Consider the following 21,147-nt stretch of genomic DNA (forward strand, 5'->3'; position numbering starts at 1 on the left):
CCAGCCTGAATCCTGTCCTGGTGTAACAGTATATGGAAAAATAAACAATGGTTGCTGCTACCACCATCCAGAATAATTTATCCAGACTACAAATTGCTCTCTCCTTTCCTGGGAACACTCAGGGATTGAAGGAGGTGATGTCCTGAACTACTTGAGTAGTGACAGCCTCTGCTAATTTCACAGGAAGTGGAGAAGACCTTATCTGTGGGCAGCAGGGAGCACAGGGCACCCTGCATGCACTCTGGAGACAGCACATGACTGATGGCTCAGACCTCGGCCACCAGCACAAACCTGGCTTGTTTCTGGTTTGGGGGCAGTACTGAGATGAATGATACAGAGGCACCTGAATATATGCCAAAGTAAATGGTAGTCTCAGTTTTCACTCATACCACAGAGCAAAATATTCTGCGTGTCCCAGCTTTCCCTGGGGTAGGGAGCAGGACTACGTGCCCGCTGCCCAGCCAGATGCTGGCTATTGCAACTGTGCCATGCCAAGGTAAGAAATCAGATGATTGCCTATGAAGTTTCTAAAGCACGCAGTGACTCCCCACCTGCTTTACAGCCAAGAGAAACTCAGCCATGATCACCCACCATCTCTTTCTTCAGAAGCTTTGGTGCATCATAGCCAACACATCAATTTCTGTTTCCAGGGCAATGAAAGAAGAATTAAATGCCTGAACTTAAGGAACAAAACATGTATTTCTTGTTCTGGAACACACCTGTCTTGCAGCGTTATGCACACACACCTGAGCTCTCGTGGCTGGCAGGGTGGCAGGAGGACGCTCAATGTACCAAAGCAATTTGGTCACGCTTCTTGCCTGAGCTGGCACACTGCTGAGACTGCACTGCTGCCAGCACAACTTCAGCAAGTTAAAAATTAGCTTGGATAACCTCTGTGCTCCCACTGAAAAACAGACACGTCTCTCCTGTTGGCTGTCCATTTGTGTTACCGTGGATGTTTCTGCTCTGCTGACCATGGATGTAGCTGCGCAGTTGAGGAATCTTCCAGGTTCAGAGTTGAACAGCTTCTTAGAATCATTTCTTGCCAAAGCTGAAGAGGTCACCATGAGCCTGACTTCCTCCTGTTGGCTTGTAACACCTGCCACTGCTGTCTGACATTCCCCTGATAAGTTTGTCATGACTTTCACTAGGCAGGGAGAAGATGCCCTGTTGTGGGTCAGAAAGGTGTTTCCATCACGTTAACAAGACTTTTTCCAGGGCAGTGGTATGATGACTGCACACTGCCTGGTATGATACCAAGGCGGCAAAGAACACGCTCACAGCACCTTTTGGCATGTGATGCTGTCTGAGTTCAGGTGTGATGCTGCTCCCACCAACTACTGGAGGACACATGGCTGTGCCTTCGGCTCTTGCAGCCCAGGCAAGCAGGAGATTGTCTGAACTGCAACAAGCTTTTGCCTGTGGTCCCACTCATTTCTTTACAAGCAGGTGCACATGCCAAAAACTTGCTCATCTCCTTTTAGACTGCAAAAAAATAAGGCTGCGAACTTCCCTGGAGTGAGGGATGTTCCTACTCTGAATTTGAAGTATACTGGGGAGTCAGATTTGTGAAAGTAGTCATCCTGCAGGTCACCACACTGACTCGGTGCTAAGGAATCTCTGATGGGAGCTGTGGAACTGGCCACCTGCAGTTAGAAGCAGATCACAGAGTGTGAGATTGAAGGGAGAAACTGGGTCACTCACACCCTTTGGTCTCTCATGTAGTAAACTACAGGAATAGGAAATTTGGACCCACTCCCCTGACTCATGCTGTACAGCAGGGAAGGGAGAGGCTGCCAGCAATCACCTCTGCTTGTGTACCCAGACTTCCAAGTTCTTCTCCTGAGAAGCCTGGTCTTGTTTGCTGCCTTCCAGGAATGGAGGCAAATCGATCCAGGGAATGTCTGGATTAAAAACTTAAAGAACAGAAGCTGCTGCTTGCTTTTGAAGTTTAAGAGTATTTAATCTTACTGTTTAAGCTTTCTTCTGGCTATCTGACTACCTGGGGTACTCATCAGCAGGATGATTCCCTCCTCGTCAGTAATTTAAGCTTCAGGGGCTTCAAGGCTTCAAGGGACCCACCAAGTGCTGCTGTACAGAAGAACTTTGCTACTGCCTTTTAACACCTTGCTATTCCCTGTGCAAACCTGTTCCTTGGGCTGAGACCAGTTACTCTGTGACTAATGCTTGGTTATCAGCTATGCACACCTGCAGCCTGGCTGGAAAGTCGACTTCATAGTCCAGTTTTAGTCTGGGCTATTTCCTTGACCACCAATTTGGGACTTGATTTCCCAGCACAAACAGAACTATGACTGCTGATAAATACAGTAGTGGAGCACACATGCAAGAGAACTAGGTTCCACATGGATGATTTCTTTAAGAAGCAAGTTTCCTACATATTGCAAATGTTTGGTGATACCATATCTTTCTGTATCTTTAGAGGAAACAGCTCAGCTGTGACAGCCCCACTAGTTAATTTGACACTCAAGAGCCAGTTTAAGGCTGAACTTGGTCCAACAATGTGAGCCAAGTATCTAAAAGCTGGAAGTGCATTTTAGATAAGGTTTTGTTATTTATCAGTTCTAAAACTTACAGGGCTTGTCAGCATGTGCAGAAAAGGTTTGTAATGCATATTGTTTTTCCTGTTTAAGATTGCTCTAGACAACATTATTATTTTATCCAAAACAACTATTCAGATTTAGTTTTGTTGAGTGGTAGAGGTTTCATTTAGTATGTTACAAAGTATGTTCTCAGAAGAGCCTTCCTGTCTTACTGTGATGAAAGCCATGCACTCCAGGCATCAGAGAACACAAAGAAACAGAAAGAACTGTATGTCTGCTAAGAAACACAGCCACACATTTATGAAGATGAGAACTTAAAGATGATAAGAACTTGGCTCTAACTACGTAACTGAATGTGAAACTCAGCACCTCTAAATCCTACACTGGGTAAAAGCCATAAAGACTGGGTTTTATTGGGCTTTCTCTTTATCGCACATTAACAAGGGAAGAACTGAGCATCAGTTTCCTTATTACAATGAGAAAATCCTCACTCTGATGTAAAACATTTGAAAACCCATGTATGGCCACACACCTTTTTTTGAATAATTTGCCTCCCATTCTCCAGTTTTATTCTGATTGCTCTTCAACAGAGCTTATTTTTAAAGCCTCATAAGTACTAGCAATGCATAAATTATGTATGTATAAGAATGATGTCTGTGCTTTCTATATCCAGGCTGAGCTGGTCAAGGGAGGGCATTGTCCTGCTCTGCACTGCACTAGGGAGGCCTCACCTTGAATATTGTGTGCAGTTTTGGGCACCACAATATAAGAAAGACATGAAACTCTTAGAGAGCGTCCAAAGGAGGTCAATGAAGATGGTGAAGGGCCTTGAGGGGAAGCCGTATGAGGAGCAGCTGAGGTCACTTGTTCTGTTCAGCCTGGAGAAGACTGAGGGGAGACCTCATTGCAGTCACAACTTCCTTGTGAGGGGAAGAGGAGGGGCAGACACTGATCTCTTCTCTGTGGTGACCAGTGACAGGACCTGAGGGAATGGCCTGAAGTTGTGTCAGGGGAGGTTTAGGTTGGATATTAGAAAAAGGTTCTTCCCCCAGAGGGGGGTTTGGGCACTGGAACAGGCTCCCCAGGGAAGTGGTCACAGCACCAAACCTGACAGAGGTCAAGAAGTGTTTGGGCAATACTCTCAGGCACATGGTGTGACTCTTGGGATGGTCCTGTGCAGGGCTAAGAGTTGGACTTGATGATCCTTTTGGGTCCCTTCCAACTCAGCCCATTCTGTGATTCTATGAATGTGCTGTGACTGCTCAGTGTCCCCTGGCCTTCGGGGACACTGCTCTGACAGAAAGGTGTCCACCACTGAGGCAGCCCTGAACAGCACCACGGCTGCTCTCAGGACTTTGGCAAGGGAAAAGTGGGGGCAGGCAGAGAAATGCTGTACATAACCTTGTCTGGGGTAAGTTCTGAAAAGAAACCAGTGGATCACCACTAGACATTTCCTATAGTTTTTGTAAGCTGCATTTTGGCTCAAAGCTGCATTTTGCCCAGCATAATTTACTTCATGAATGTACCAAATGACTCCATTGATAATCAACATGTAGAAGTAACTCAGATGTCCACTTAAAAAAACACAGGAGAAAGAGACTCCATTTGCAGAAGGACAACTGCAAACCCTGCTCTGAGCATGGCACTGAACCTTCTGAAACCCCTTGTAACCTAAATTATTCTATCATGATTCCTTGAGTAACTTGACATTTGAACTGATTATATAACCGAACAAAAACGAAAAAATCAAAAAATTATCCACTTCACAAAAATCAAAGCTTTTGGAAACAAATCTGAATATTTGCAAGATTTGTCAAGTCCAGATTTCAAATCACTGTTAGAGGCACACCATTAGGTACCAGAACTCATTTCTAAAAGCAAGTTTCTTTTTCAGGTTTCCCAAAAACTTCGAACTAAAACATTTTAAAATTAGTTTAAATCAAAGTGCTGTAACGTTCATGAGAGAGAAGTATTTGACCAGAGCCTAAAAAGAAACTGCATTATAATCAGTAAATCCATCTTGTGAAATGATTTCAGTTTTAGAAATCGAACTCCTGATGGATGCGTAATTAAATGCTTTTAAAATCTCCTGGTCTCCCTCTGTAAAAAGCATTTCAAATCCCTCAAGTCAAAGCATCACAGATTGCTTTAGAAGGAGAGCTGCACACACCACTTTATGCACAGTCTCATTTTCTGTTAGACAGGAAAAATAACACACATTGTTACACTCGGTAAGAAAGACTTAGTCATTGTTCAAGAGCACACAACCCATTGTAGGAGGACAAGTAATCCTTAACTAATGTCACCAGCTCTTCTATAATGAATCCAGGGATTTCAAAACAATTAGCAGAAGAGAAATGGGGAACTGAGGCACTGGGAAACAAAGCAAACTCTTCACTGTCACTCTGCAGACCAACCCCCTTCACAAGATAAAGCACTGTAACTTTACCTAAAAAACTTGTCTCTTAAGCTACTTAACTGTCTGCATTACAACTTCTTTGCTCCGTACAGTATTTCTATGAATGTCCAAGTCTATGCACAGATATAGCAATTTGTTTTCTGTGAAAGAAAAAAAAAAGAGTTAAAAAAAGACCGCCATGTGACACCTAGAAGCGTTTATTTTATGCAACAAACTTAAATATGATCATGTGTACATAAAAGTGTACACTGTATCTATGCTGAACAATGCCAGGAAACATAATATTGATGCAACAATCTTCTAAAATAAACATTAAAAAATGAGCCTGGACAGGAAGACAAAATGCAAAACAGACTTACGTCCAATCAGCACAATGCTTAAAATTGAGAGCAATCCTAAACATTTCCAACTTTCCTTACAAAGCTGCCAAAGTCCAACTATTTTTAAAAATTGATTTTTTTTTCTTTACATCAATAATAAAAATCTGGTGACAAACATTATAAAATCAAATGCTGGACTGTCTTTACTCCTTTAAAATTTAGAATATTCCAACAGAACCGCAGGAGTAAAAACACTTAAAAGTGATATATGTTTTTATAAAACAAACATCAATATGTACAATTATTGCAAATTATATTAAACTAAAATGGAGGGGGAAATTAAAAAATGAAATGTCTACTTGCGAATTAATAATAATTTTAAGTGATTACTTTCCCACTCTGATAAAAATCAGAAAGCAACATTTATAAAATTGCCACCACATGACTTTTCATAGCAGGGAACTGAAATCTGTACATCTTATTTTTGCAGAAAAGTAGGCAGGCAGAAAGAATTATACATAAAACAGTCTCCAAAGGTAAAGCAAAAAAAATTTTTTTGTGATTTTTTTCTGACTCTAGTCTTGTTTAAAATCCATTCAGTAGACTTCTACCTTTTCTGTGAAACATGGGAATACCTGGCTCTAGGATCATGAATTTTCAATGTCAGTGTAAGGACTTTCTCTGACTTTCTTTAAAAAAAAATGCAGCATGAAAATTAATGGTGTAAATACACTTTTAAACTCCAGAATGCAGGAACTGGAACCAAGTGTTAAGCAATTTGCTTAATTATTGACTTTTCATAAAAAAAGTCTCTGGGGAAATAAGTACAGATGCTTTTAGCCTCTTTCTCAAGAGTTTCTGCTTTACATTTCCATTGAGAAGGATTAATTTCATGTGAAAGGGAAGCATAGTTTTCCTTCTGGTTTCAGAGCTGAAAGCTGTGTGTTTTGAAGTAATTTCAGTTCCTGTACAGGAAATTTCTGAATCCTAGTTTTGCAGAAGCTTGGAGCATGCCTTTATTTGGCCTTCATTTCCTCCCTTTTCGAGCAAGTTTTCTTTTTACCTATATGGGGGCAGAAAGGAAAATACAAGTTAACTGTAAGGACACTGAAATTACAATTGATTCAGAATCAAATCCTACCAAATATTGTTTACATTTTGGCTTTTACAGTCTTTATACTGTGATTCTTCCAACTCTATCTTATCTCTTCTCCACAATTACATAATTAATTGAATACAGCTGAATTTCGATACTGTACAGCACAACTTCCTGATAAACTCTGAAATACACAAGTCGAATTGTGCATTTCATAATTCCACAACTGAGTAATGTTTTTTCAGCATAAACAAAAATACAGTTATCTAATGCTTTCACTGGAATTGAGAATAAGAACAGTAACTTCTTCTAATTAACTATAATTACCCAGGCTTATAAAAATAGCCTATCTTATTTCAGAACAAGCACTACTTCAAATGTTTTCCAAGTATTTACAGTAACTTGTATATTTCTACTTAAAAGCAAAGAAACCTATCAGACACAGCTGTTTTTACACACATTTTTTTCTAGATGACAAATTTCTTTGATTTGTTACTGTATAAGCTACAATAAAAAACTCAGAGAATTGTCCTATATAAGATGCCTGCTACACCTTAAGGAAGCCTCCCTCTGCTATCTCTGTATCCTCAGTATCTTCCTGGCTGCTCCCACAGGCCTTAAAAAGATCCATTGCATTTTGGGAGTATTCTGGACTTGAGTCTATCTCCAACAGTGAATCTCCATCACTTCCAAGCACCTGGCTTCTGAAAAACGTTAACAATGTTTTGGTATTTTGTCCAAGAAACACTGAGACATTACATATTTTAAAGATGCTATCTGATACAAGTGGCTTATTAAAGGCTATGGATAGTGCAATTTGTTCTGAAGACTTAATTTGTTGTATAAAACAAGCATTGCAAAGCAGTACACAAACATGACACTCTTCACAGATTGAACATTTTACTACTGTATAAACCTTGCTTTGAGAAGAAAAGGTAATTATTTTTGATCAAGGTTCTCTGCAAGATCTTGAACTTAACAAAATCTTCAGAAAGAAAGTATTCCAATTATACTTTCTTCCTTTAGATTAATTTGTGATTTTTTTACAGCACACTGGTTTGCTGACCTTACTGCTCTACCACTTTTGCATTGAAGTTATTAATGTATCAGATCCAGCAAAACAAACTTCTCGGTGTTTATGCACATTTATAATTTGCTTACATTTAAATACCAGAATATAGAAAAATAAATTATCATCCAAGAGCTGTTTTGTAGTTTATGCAGTTTCAAATTTTGATTTACTTAAAATAGATATTAAAATCCTGTTAATATTAAACAAGCACAGACCCAAAAGACCAGAAAATAGTTACAGTTAGAATTACAATATTTTTCTGTTCATTAAAGATAGTAATTTATCAAGTCTTTGCTATCAGTGAAGCAGAGCAGTGTACCTGAATGCCTGTGTACCTGGCATTAATGAATGCACTGAAAAATCTTTAGCTCTTTGTTCTTTTACACAGCAATGCTAGTAAGGGGAACCAGGATGCAACAGACAAAAACCCCAAACTGGTGAAAACAGGTAAGTTTATCTTGTTCTGATTAAACAAATTCATTTCTCCAATTCCAGCTGCCTTCCCCTACTTACTTTGAAAGTTAGAACTCAACATGACACATGGTGGATCATGGTGTCCACTGTGGTTTAGTTGTGCCCTCAGCTATTCTAGATTTGTTATAATTGCAAATGCAGGGTCTTGAGACAGGAAAGGACCACCCCACCGATGCATTTCATTATTTATTTATTTTTACCTCTGTAGATCAATTTGTCTCTGTGCTGCCGCTGGCTTTTTCGCTGTGTCTTGCTGTTTTGGTGCTTTGGCATTCCCTGCCTCTAAACTCCCTGGACTTTCTTGATTGGCTGCTGCTCTCTTCCTTCCCCTGACAGGTGGTTTGTTTGTTTCCTCGTTTTTTGCAGTGGTACCCTGAGGTTCCGGTTTGGTTGGTCGCCCTCTTCTGGTTTTTGCTGCTAGCGATGGGCCTGTTTCATCTACACTTTTTTCTTCTGTTTTTTGATGAATATTCTCAGTTCCAGATGCTGTTGCTGTTCTTTTTTTCCCACGTTCAGTGCTGTTTCCTTGTGTAGCCTGATCAGAATTAATCTCCTAGAAAATAAAAGTCATGAATGTAAAGGAAAAAAGATTCCCAAAGGCAAACTCAAATTGTGACCTCTCTCCAACAGAAATAAGAGGTTTTTTAAACTTTTTTAAGTGTTCTTATAAAACACATCACACGGTCTTAGATCTAGTAAGAAGTTTTTTACTAGATGGGATTTTGGACATTCTTCTTGCAAAAAGATTTTCTGAATCATCTGTAATATCTGCACCCAATGAACCTTTCAGTTGCTTGAGAGAGAGATTACTGTAAGACTAATAATTTCAGCTCCTCCCATGACAGTTCTTCTGGACAAGCTCCTTTTACTGCCTCTTTGTCAAATGACAGGAGAGAACTGAGGAACAAAAATAATGATTCCAATACAGCAAATTATATTTACTTCAATATGTGCAAATTTTGAGACCAACATTCAGTAACGGTGCAGATTACCAAAGTCCTAAGTGCCAGTAAAAAAAACTCAAGGCTTACAGGGGATAAAGGAAGTAAGACCAAACCATAAATGAAACTTGCAGTCTTTGTTAATTCAGTCATGCCTGAATAGGTATGGCCTACATGCACGTTTTTCTCCATACAGTGAATAAGGCAATGGACATGATTAAATACCATGAAGCCACATCTGTACATGTGAAACAGAAAGGGTGGTGGCACTGTACATCTCTACACAGAGCAGTATTCACATGGAAACAAAGAGGAAGGAACTGCATGCTAAGCCTTCATTTGCACATTGACTTCCAAAACAGTTAGGAGAAGGGGTAGAGAAAAGGGTACTAAAGAAGTATGGCTGGGATGACTTAGCAATTTCAAACAAACCAATTAACATCACTCACTATTCTAAGCACTGTGTCTGAACCAAGGACTTTTTTTTTTAACATTCTATCATTATTTCTTAAGTGTTCAAATGAGTCAGGCAGTCTCTGTAATCTTTATTACTGTTCTAGCAGCTTCATAGCAGACATTTACAATTGCTATTCATAAGAACTTTACAGATAACCACTCTTTGAAATTTCAACTTCAAGAACCTGGAAATCATTTTTGAAAATTTACTTTATATACACTTTCCCTAACTTTTCTATGTGATGGTATAAATCCAAACCACCTGCTTATCACTCTGATTTCTTCTAATCAAAAGAGACTGAGCAGATATTTAACTTCTTAAAATGTGTACAGCATAATCCAAGTATCCCTACATTATTACAAAAATCTATTTTAAATCACTGAATCATCCAGGTTGAAAGTGATCTTTGGAAACCATCTTGTCAAATTTTCTGATGCAAGCAGGACCTCAGGGGTTATCCAGGGCCCTTGACAAGCCAAGCTGTGAACAGTGACATTTCACCACTTTTCTGGGCAGCCTATACCACTATCACAATGTAGATTTTTTAAATATTTTTTTTCACTTGCATCCAGATAGAATTTCCCCTGAAGCAACTTCTGGCTGTAGTCATTTGTTCTGTGAGCATGCAGCCTCGAAAAGAATGCTTCCATCTTTTCCATAAATACCTTTTAGATACTGAAAGGCTGATCAATCCTCTCCAAGGCTTCTCTTCTCTACACAGAACAAACCCAACACTTTCAACCTTTCAATATGACAACACCTCCAAGCCTTTATCACCTTGGTGGCCCCCTGCAAAGCTCTCCAGTTTTTCAATATCCATGTCAAACTGGAGAGGATACAGTATTCCAGACACAACATTGCAGGTATGGCCTACTGAATGCCAAATAGGGTGGACTAAGGCATCCCTCACTCTGCTGGCTATGCTCCTGCTGACACAGCCCAGACCCAGCTTGCCCTCACTGCTGCCAAGGCACTCTGCTGACCCACACTGTGTTGGCTGTCCATGGGAAATGGTCCCCCAGGTCCTTCCTGGCCAACCTACTCTCGAGCCAGGCAGATCCAGCGTGCTGTACAGCTGTTTGAGCTTAATCTATCCCAGGTGCAGGAACTTCATTCTACTGTATGGTTTAGAGGTTAAAAAATGATGATTTACACATGTTGTTCACTCTCTAATGGAAGGGGGGAGAAGCATAAAAATAATTTAAAAAGTTTAAGTAACATTTCAGTTAGATCCAAAAGTCAGATGTTTATTTCATGCCATAGGACCACTTGACATTTTCCTGGCAGCATCTTCAGTTAAAGCTACTACACACTTGAACCTTCACTCTGAATACCAGCCTTACTATTACTTATGCTGGAAAACACAGAATAAAGGTGGGAATATTTTGGAATTTTAGAATAGAACAAAGTCCATTTACATGAGCTCTAGGAATTACTCTAGATAAAATAAACAGTTTTAAAACTAAGGGGTCTTCTCTCAGGCTAGGAAACCGACAGAACTACATGAAATGAAACTGGATATGACCAGTTCCTCAGAGACCACCTGCAGTGGTGTGTACTGAATAAACTCCCCATGCCAAGCTTACTACAGACATATAGTCCATAAAATCCCCAGACATACCTTGTTTTTCACAGGTTCTGTCTTTGCTGGTGTGACTGAAATAATCCTCACAGGATTTTCATCATTTTCACTGACCCCGGTTTCTGATATATCTGAACTTTGTTCCCTGGAAGCATAATTGAATACAAAATAAAACCAAAATACACAGAAAAGAAGAAAAATGTTTGGAATTACTTTAAAAAAGGGGGGGAATCAATACAAACCAGCTAAATTAATTTAAAAATAATTGAATTTGCCAGAGACCACATTTAGATTTTCTTTCCCAGAAATGGGAAAGGTTTGAAAGGAATTGGCTAGTCATTGAGCCAAATCCCTCATCAGACACACCACCTTGCTTTTTGCAAACTTAAGACCAGAGCTCTAAAAGAGGCTGTGTTTCTTTTTCCAGACAGAAAAAGCTGATACTAGAAAAGGTAGTGAAGAATGAACACCAACAGTGCTAAAACTTCAAGTTAATTTACACAAACATATAATAGCTTTAAAACCAAAATAGTTAAAAAAATAAACAAGACTATTACAAATATATATCATGCACACTTATGAAACAAATTCTGAATGGAGTTACACTTCCCTTTGACCTTATGAATTGCAGCAACTAGAGCTGACTTTCCCTGCTTTCTTTAACCCTTTATCTTAGCCAGGTAGCCAATTGCAAAACAAATGAAACAATTTTAAAATTTGAAACTGTAAATTGTTTCTCCAGATTTACAATAAATATTGAAACTCTGGATTCACATAAAAATAATGCTTACTAAAAGAGACACTGAATATTGCAACCATATGTTGCATCTTTCTACTGAGATCCTGGTCTGCTTTGCCAAGGTCTTTTTAATAATTCTTAATCCTTAATAGATCAGAATATTTAATCTACAAAGTTTTCATCAAAAAAGCTGCTTGTAACCAATCAGGATTAATCAGAATTTATACATAAAAAATATGCAAGCTGCAAAATCTTTTTAGTACTAATTATGGCTGCTCTCTTCAATTAAAACATTTTTCTGATGTAAAAATGATTATTAACCACCAAAATTTCAGGCAGTATAGTGTCTCCTCTGTGGTATTATATGCAATTACAGGCAAGACACAGCTAAACACTGCACTGAATTTTTGTCTTCTAGAAAAACCACCCGAAACAAAAAGACCCCAACCCCATAAACTGAACCAATATGGAGACTTTACCTATTGAGAACTAACATATTTTTTAAAACCAAATCATCTTCTGTCCTAAAACTTGCAAGTAAAGGAAGTAAATAGCTGATGAAAGAAACTTCAAACTCTGTTACCTTGACCTGTTTCCTGCAGAAGCACTCAGCTCAGAGTTTACACTGCTTCCAGTCTCTGATCCTGTAGTTCTAATATATGGTCTTCTTCCAGTTGCAGATAATGGTTTGTTTACTGTACCTAATACACCAGTTGGTTTTGGCTGGAAAAAAATGTTTAGATCTTTAAAAATGACAATATTCCATTTTTAAAATACTTTGAGTATTTTAAAATACTTTTTCTGGATCACAATGCCATCAGTTTAAAGCTACAGACCTCATCTTTACTTAAAACCCACTGTCTATCCTACTTTTATTTCTCATAATTTAACAGCACTTTATCAGTTGCCTTGCTCTCTCTCATGCTTTGAAGGGATAGCAGCTGGAGAAGTTTCAACAACAGCCAAAATGTTAGGTAATAGAGTTGAGAGCCTCTGGGTAAGGATGAAGGGAAAAGCAAACAAAGAGGATATTGTGGGAGTCTACTATCAACCACCCAACCAGGACACCACCACCAATGAGTAATTCTACAAGGAATTATAGGATCTTTCTGGATCAACTGCCCTCGGCCTTATGGTCAACTTTGGCCCTGTATATGGGGACAGCAGACTTTGGGCTTCTGTAAGGTCTTCTGGGAATCTGCCTTGGAAGGTACTGGGATCCATGAATGCTGGCCACTTTTTAAGAACCATCTCTTAAAAGTGCAGAAGCCGGCAATTCCAAAGTCTAAAAAGTCAAGGCAAGCGAGGCAGAAGGCCAGCCTGGCTGAGCAGGGATCTTCTTCTGAAACTTAGTCAGAAAAGGAAAGTGTACAGCCTTTGGAAGCAAGGACAGACAACATGGGAGTGCTACAGAGGTGCTGTACACTATGGTGCTGTTCACCACCATAGGGAGAAAATTCACACGGCTAAAGCTTGATTAGAGTTCAAGTTGGCCAGCGCTGTGAAGGACACAAAAGGGGCTTTTTCGAATATGTTATTAGCAAAAGGAGGATCAGAGAGAACACTGGGCCATTACTGAATGGGGCTGGTCACCTCACAAGCAGAGGGTGACGAAGCAGAAACATTTAACACCATCCTTGCCTCTGTCTCCAACACTGATGATGGGCTCTGGGACCCCAGAGCCCTGTGTTAAAAGAGGGGAACGATAAACAACCCCGGTTTCCTCAGCTGCTCCTTGTAAGACTTGTGCTCTCCTCAGCTGCTCCTTGCTCTAGACCCTTCACTCGTTTTGTTGTCCTCCTTTGGACATGCAGTAAACTGAGCAAATAAATTATTGCATTATAGGAGTAATATGTTTAATTAAATGCTGCACAGAATTAGCACTAGAATGGTGCAGCTACTGAACCTGCACCCAGTAACAGGTCACTTCTACAGAGATTGTTGCTTTTTTTTGTTGGCCAAATGTTTTCCAGCGTCTGTAATCTCTTTCTCCTGCCTGCTCCATCATAACTTCCACACATGGGAATGACTTTTTCTTGTGCAAATGTCTTAATTTATTAACTTGTGTCTCTAAGGAAATGTAAAATTACATGAAGAATGTGACGTGCCAGTTATGAAAACTTCCTTAACTCCTCTCCAGAGACAAAATAAAAAACTTACTGCTGCCTACTCAGCCTCATCACATCAGTCAATTCACCAGCCGTAGCAAGATCTAAACCACCACCACTCTATCAGAGAACCCCAAATAGATAGTGTTTACTTCTACAGCAGCTTTCTGCATATAACTATATAAATACAATATTTAAATATATCACAAATATGTAAATATAATAGTTAGGTTAGAACTCAATCTGGCCACTGCCATGAAAGATAATTAAAAGTGTTTTTATAAATACATTAACAACAAAAGGAGGGCCAAGGAAAACCTCCATGCTTTATTGGACATGGAAGGGAACACCATCACCAAGGATGAGGAAAAGGCTGAGGTACTTAATACCGTCTTTGTCTCTGTCTTTAACAGAAAGATCAGATATACTCAGGCTACCCAGCCCCCGAGCTAGTAGGCAGGGACAAGGAGCAGAATAGATCCCCTGCAACCCAGGAGGAACTAGTTAGTGACCTGGTGTGCCACTTAGATGCTCACATCTATGGGGCTGGATGGGATTCACCTGAGGGTACTGAGGGAGCTGACAGAATTGCTTGCCAAGCCACTCTCCATCATTTATCATCAGTCCTGTTAACAGGGGAGGTCCCAGATGACTAGAGGTTAGCCAGTGTGACACCCATCTACAAGAAGGGTTGGAAGGAGGATCTGGGAGAACTGCAGGCCTGTCAGCCTGACCTTGGTGGCCAGGAAGGTTATGGGATGGATTATCCTGAGCATGATCACATGGTATTTACAGGACAACCAGGGTATCAGGCCCAGCCAGTGTGGGTTTAGGAAAGGCAGGTCCTGCTTGACCAACCTGATTTCCTTTTACGATCAGGTGACCTGCCTAGTGGATGAGAAAAAGGCTGGGCATGTTGTCTGCCTGGACTACAGTAAAGCCTTGGGTACTGTCTCCCAAAGCATTCGCCTGGAGAACCTGGCAGCTATGGCCTGGACAGGTGCACTCTTTACTGGCTGGATGACCAGGCCCAGAGAGTGGTGGTGAATGGTGTGACATCCAGCAGTCCAGAACATTTTAGAAATCACAAGTAATATTCAATGACTTGTAACTTGACAAAATACAGTACCTTTCCTGTCAAAAGAAGAACCCTTGTCTCTTCTGAAATGTAATTCCTGTCATTGCAGAAATCCTGTATAAAAGGAAAAATCAGTTTGTATTTGATGTCTCAATTTTGCTGTTGTTTTTCTATATACACCCAACTGACTTATCAAATTACAAGCTACTGTCAAGTGTTAAAGATATTTCACACCATGCAACCTGCTGACAAATGAATCCATCTACTAAAGACAGGTCAAACTAGTACTTTGGAGGAGATTTGTAGTGAGCATTACTGAATGACAGTATGTCATACCTGAAGTTAGGACTAACATTTTTCCTTCTTAAGTGAACATGAATCGTCTGACATGATGCAAAACTGTCCTATCTGTTCACTTGCATGTTTTTAACGGGAAGTCCGAAAAAAGGTTCCGTTTTCTCTAAACAAGTTGAAAGTTTTTACCTTTGTCACCCTGAGTACAGTTTACACAGACCAAACCCCTGAATCTTAATGAAGGCGGCTAGCAGAGACACCAGCTCACTGTTACATGGCACCTGCCATTTCATAATTAAACAGGCAACCAAATTCACCTTAAACAGACTTTTAAACAGAAAGGCTGTTAAAAAATCTAAGGCACTGAAAAATGTCAGCAAGTATATTCTCCTGGACAATGAAAACATCAGGTCTGATCCAGAGAATTACTTGGGTTCCACTTCTACTTTTCAGAAGTGTGCCTCTTGGAGAGCAGTAGTGCCATTGCTGACAGTAGAGTTGCACTTGCCAAGACTATTACTAGGCAATAACAGGACTGACTTATACAGCAAGCAAAACAGCCAAACTGACAAGCTACCGACAGATAGAAACACACCACAGACAACATTAAAAAAAGTTCCCTTTTTTGTCTGATTTGCATTCCAATTCAGATATACATTCAGAATATACATATATGCTCACATATTCAGATGCACTTGTAAAACACATTAATTAAATGATTCAGCAATATGTGCTAACATATCAGTATTTATTTCAATCAGTTCTCACCTGGTTAAAAACATTTCTGCCTCACGTTCTTAATAAACAGATAGCATAACATGCAGCTGATGTTAAAAAATTAAATGTTTGATGATAAAAGATGTATTTTCTCACTCAGTATGTTATGGAGATAACCAGCTCTCAATTATAAAAATCAGTGTATTTCCCCTTATTACTTCAGAAATTAAACTAACGAATTTACCTTTTCAGGTTGTGTAAAAAATTTGGTTGGCAATACAGGGTCCTTCGGTGAATCTGCATTGCACAAAGCACTTTTGCTGTTGATTACACATAGTGCTACATCACATACTGTGTAAAGTTTCTGAAGGGGAAAAAAAAAAGAAAAGCATGCTTTAGGAATTACTATTTTTACAGTGTACAGAGAATACAGTTCTTTAAAAAGTTTAAACCATGTGTTTAAATAACCACCACTAATGACGTATTTTGTAATCACATCATTAACCACACAACTGGCTCCTAAAACACATAGAGAAGTCCTCATTTTTCTTATGAAACTGTTTATAAAAACTAGTAATACTTTACATGCCTATGCTCTACAATTGAATCACCATAAGTGGTTTCTCATCTCTTCTAGAAACTAACCAGTTTAACAGCAGCTGTATAATACAGTATTTCCTCCCCAACAGCAGAAGATATGTATGCAGGGACCTAGACAGTAGGAGTTAAAATAAGGCAGGTAGTAACAGAACTATTTTTTTAAAAATTGTTTATTAACTTTATTACATGTTATGTACTGGATAAGGTCAGCAAGGTCCTGAAAGAATGAGATTGAAAACATACAGACAACACTTGCAATTAACAGTCTCTCTAAGACACCATAAAAATGTCTGAGCTAGTGCTCTCAGATTTCCTGCAAATCCTGCTCATCAACTGCTTGTGAAACCCTCAGCTCATCACCCAGCACTAATGTGAATTGCATTTCTTACTTCATTGGCCTTTGGCTCATCAGGAGACTGAGCATCTCGGGTAAGCTTGATGTTTTCTGACATCTTTTTCATGAAGGCATGGCTATTGTTTTCATTCTTTGTCATTAAAACTTCAAGCATGAACCACAGGCACCTAAAATGTCATAAATACACAAGGAATTACACTCCAGGTTTTATACTGCAGCTCCTACATACAGTGAAGTCTTAAAAAATTTTGTCAGCAGTACTAGCTTTTTCTTAAGAAACCACAATCAATTTGAAGATATAAACAGATAACATCATCCAAAGGTGTAAACAGCATCTAGACCTTTAATACACACAATCTTCATCATACTCCTTGGAGTAAACCTGTCACCAAATTAATATTCTTATTATTACATCTGTAAAAACTGCCCAACTAATCAACAGTTTCTCTTCCATACATGAACAGAAACAAGAATTCTGGTGCTACCATCATCCAAATGAAATTCTATAATCACTACCTTAGGCACTGTCTGTGTCCCTATCAACCATGTACCATGATCACACTCAAAACAGGCTCCAACAAATCATACTATTGCTAGACAGCTGCCTGCCTCAGATGGTTTAATACTGCAATTCAAACCGAAGAGGAGTCCCAAAAACTGAGCAGGTCAGACTCTTGTTAATTTTCCATATGGGAGGTAAATTCTCCCAGACAAATATAACAAAATTAGCTTTCATCAGGTTTCTTTCTTTAAATCTGTTTTATTTATAGTGAGAATACATTATACTTTGACTAAAAGTTTATTTTAAAAAATTTTCAATTATGATATAAAGCACAACTGGTCCATCCACACTATCATTTGCTATCAAGCTCCACAGCTGCATGTGGCTAAAAGGTCAACGACAGTCACAATATGTTAAAATAATTCTTAGTTGGGAAATACATATGGGTGGTTCTGAGAAATGCAGGCTTTGTCAGTAGCTAATTAAATTCTAAAGCTTTGGAAGAGAGATTATCTTGTAGAAATAGGCTAGAAAAACAAGATGACTGACCATTAGAATTCCCTGTCCAAAAAAGCCCAAATCTTCTTAATTGACACAAACTGTAATGAAAGGGATGAAGGTACATTTCTCTCAAAAACTCAGAGGGCTGTGCTCCATCAAAACACTTAAAGAGTTATGCGGTGTTAAAAAAAAAAAAAAAAGACATCTATATTCTGATTTGCATCCAAGAGCTACAAAGATGACAGCAAATCAATCTGTTACACAGATTTACACCCATCTATTCCCTATTCTCAAGAACCTGAACAGGATGAATACAGAACTGGTAACACAGCACACTTATCCCTGTTCTCTAAATCCAGTGTCACCTAAAAATTACTACTGAGAACAAACTATACTCTACCAGTTAACTCATGTCAACTCCAATAGCTTGACTTTCTCACTAAGACAGCAAATGAAATAATTAATTATCAACTCTGAACAAGACCTGTCCAAAACAACAGTAGGATTTTATGTAGAAAAAAATATGCACCTAGAGGAACAGTCACATAAAGTCAAGTTGTTCTTCGTATTCATTTCAGTAATTTTGGAATATGAATTAGGGAGAAAAACACACGGTCTCAAGTTTTAAAAAAAAACCCAAACCCAAACACACCTCTGTAGGACAAGCTTTAAAAACTTCATAACAGTAAATTGCACAGATTATGGTTAAGGAACTTGCTAAGCATGTATTTACTTTACATGACTGTATTTAGGTCATGTAAACCAAGATGAACTAGGGAGACAACTACAAAAGACATTGCCAAGTCTTTTCCAAGTCTGCAAGTATCTCCGTTAACACTTTAAAAGTGAACACTAGGACTCTCAGACCTGTTGAAAGAAAACACTGTATCACATTAAATGGGAAACATTTTTCTCATATATCTCAGGAGACTCTTCAGAGAAGTATTCCTGCCAAAATTCCCATACAGAGTATTTCTTTGTTTGGAGCAGTCCTTTCTGGCTAGTTCAGCCAGTCTGTGACTTAAGGGAGGAAATATGACAACAAAGGAAAGCTATATAATGAGTGTCCAAAAAAATTCTGTGCACTGAAAAAACACTTCTCAAAGAAAGTATTAACTCTGTGACTGCAAATCAGAACTTGTTCCCATGCATTTTGAATAAAGTACGTGCTACAGGATGCTTTCAGATGTCACCAGGAACACAGAGTCCTGGGACAAAATGTAGACTTGTTGATCAGCTAAAAAGTCTTCACTGACTTCAGGTCTGACCAGGTGTGAATCAAGGAACTCAGAAATCCAAACAAACCAAGTTTTTCATTTAGAGAAAGAATCAGACTTGGACTGCCACAGCTGAAGGTGCAAAAAGAATTTAAGATGTGAAGTGGTCTATTTGTGCCAAAAATGAACTGCTTTTTGGATGATGTATATTGTAATATGTGGTCATACATGCCTTTCTAATACAGCAACAACATAGTTCAGTTCCACCAAAAATGAAAACAAGAAAAGACCAAAACTCAAAGCTGTGCAGGTGGAGAGAGAAAACATGCTTTAACAATTTTTAAAAGTGTTAAAATGTAGCTATGTTTTAAAGTTCATTACAAGACATAAGGAACACAGAAGTTATAATTAAGATATGAAATATTATTTGAGGCATACGAGAAGGTCTGAAACGGGAACTAGCACAAAACAAGCTTCTGTATGACAGGATTGTGTACCATAATCTCTGCTGAATACATTAAGAAGCACTAGGCCTGCACTGCTGATGTATAGTACCAATGAAATGTCAGCAGCAAACTTAGAATGAGTCCTACTAGGTTTGCATAGGAAGAGGGGAAAAAAAATTTTCAATGAGGTAGGACTCTCACCCAGCATCAGTGGCATTGTGTTTTTAAGCCTTGGAGAAGCTTTCTGTTCTGTAAGTTCCAAAATATTTGAACTGACATTACTTGACATCTTTTAAGTGTGTTGGGAAGTCCTACAGATATTGCTAGGCACAAAACCAAGACTCTAACATAATTGCTTACTTTAAAAAAGCCTAGACAACTCACTAATTTGGTATATTACAGTACAACCTACAGGTTAACATTTAGGCTTTCAGAATATATTGCTAAGCAGTTGTTAAAGCCTTCTTCCCTTGGTTAAAGTGTTCCACATTTCCAAGATTATCAGCAGTATCTTGCAAAACAGTAAAACAAATATTTCCTCTTTCTAATCAGTTTTTTCTAAGCAGAGAAAAATTCTCAGCATAACAGTTCTAGAATCACTTGACACTTACTCTTTGACATCACGAAGCTGATCAACATCCTGAGGTTTTGTGAAATCTGGATCGTGTGCCAGTAAGTGAATCATATATGGTACCACATATTCAGGCAGCAAGGACAGTAATTTTTCTACAGTAACAACAACAACAAAAAGTTGCCTCTGTATTACACACCAACACACGCATCATAAGAAAAACTTCTTCAAAGTAACACTTTTTCAAACACAGATTGTAAAATTTTGACTTGCATTTTCTTCCCACAAATTTTACTTTTAATGCATCATTAAAAATAAATTAACAAGTTTTGCTACTACAAAACTACTTGGTTTTGCTTCAGGAAGTGAGTTGTAAAGCCTAAAAATATCAGGAAACAAAATTTTATTTTTTGAGCAAAACAACTACAGTTATAACAACACTATATTTTACATGTATAATTCTCAGCAATGTAAAAAGAAGTATCTTATGGTTTACGCTAATACCAAACTAAGTAAATTCACATTTAAATATGTCTAATATAAAGATGAGGAAACAAACTTATCCAGTGTTTCTTTACAAAAGCCAATTGCTTACGATTTAAAAATTACTCCTTCCAGTTCAGTATTTGACTATTGTATTCTTAACAATTTTACTGAAATACTAACCATTAGCCATAGGATTCTGCTTAATATACTCTCTTCGTATACTGATGTTTTTGAGCAAGCACTGCCTGGCATGTGCTCTTCTCTCCTTCACAGGGTCTTTGGCACACAAAGCAAAGATTGCCATATATTCCAAAGGGAGCAGTAATTTCACAAGTGCCTTATGCAATTTCTGGGCAAATATCTGCCTCACTTGGTAGCACTCATCCTACAAACACAAAACATAAAAGTACAACCATCAAAATCTTAGTCTTAATAAAATAAAAAAAAAGGCATTCAAGGTAAAATTATTAGGAGGCATTTTAAAAATACCAACAGTTACAGCACAACAAATATTTGAAATTAAAACCTGAATAACTTGTGAAAGCTGCAGTGAGGAATAGAATATACTTAGTGTAGCAGCAACAAAAGCTCAGGTGTAAGGACTCTGAACT

At 38.6% G+C, this 21,147-nt stretch overlaps 1 protein-coding gene across 5 annotated transcripts in view; it reads right to left on the reverse strand.

Moving 5' to 3' along the window:
• The window catches only part of PDS5A (PDS5 cohesin associated factor A), an 82,523-nt gene that overhangs the window by 1,698 nt on the left and 59,678 nt on the right, over positions 1–21,147 (reverse strand). Inside the window, exons 24-34 of one of the 5 annotated variants that reach the window (XR_001920124.2) lie at positions 20,717–20,921; positions 20,091–20,205; positions 16,848–16,980; positions 16,103–16,222; positions 14,899–14,961; positions 12,245–12,384; positions 10,962–11,067; positions 8,143–8,495; positions 6,950–7,100; positions 5,011–5,120; positions 1,551–1,646 (exon numbers count right to left, since the gene is read on the reverse strand). Coding sequence is in view for 3 of the 5 variants with exons in the window: in XM_018068439.2 (XP_017923928.1) it covers positions 6,328–6,363; positions 6,950–7,100; positions 8,143–8,495; positions 10,962–11,067; positions 12,245–12,384; positions 14,899–14,961; positions 16,103–16,222; positions 16,848–16,980; positions 20,091–20,205; positions 20,717–20,921 (1,422 nt within the window). In the remaining 2 variants the exon portion in view is untranslated. Of the gene's footprint in view, positions 1–1,550; positions 1,647–4,739; positions 5,121–5,159; positions 6,364–6,949; positions 7,101–8,142; positions 8,496–10,961; positions 11,068–12,244; positions 12,385–14,898; positions 14,962–16,102; positions 16,223–16,847; positions 16,981–20,090; positions 20,206–20,716; positions 20,922–21,147 lie in introns of those variants that run through there. The other 4 variants (XR_001920125.2, XM_018068444.2, XM_018068439.2 and 1 more) reach the window with 4 other exon arrangements.

The sequence above is a fragment of the Manacus vitellinus genome, unplaced genomic scaffold (genome assembly GCF_001715985.3).
Source record: "Manacus vitellinus isolate BGI_N305 unplaced genomic scaffold, ASM171598v3 scaffold_0_pilon, whole genome shotgun sequence".
Lineage (NCBI taxonomy): Eukaryota > Metazoa > Chordata > Aves > Passeriformes > Pipridae > Manacus > Manacus vitellinus.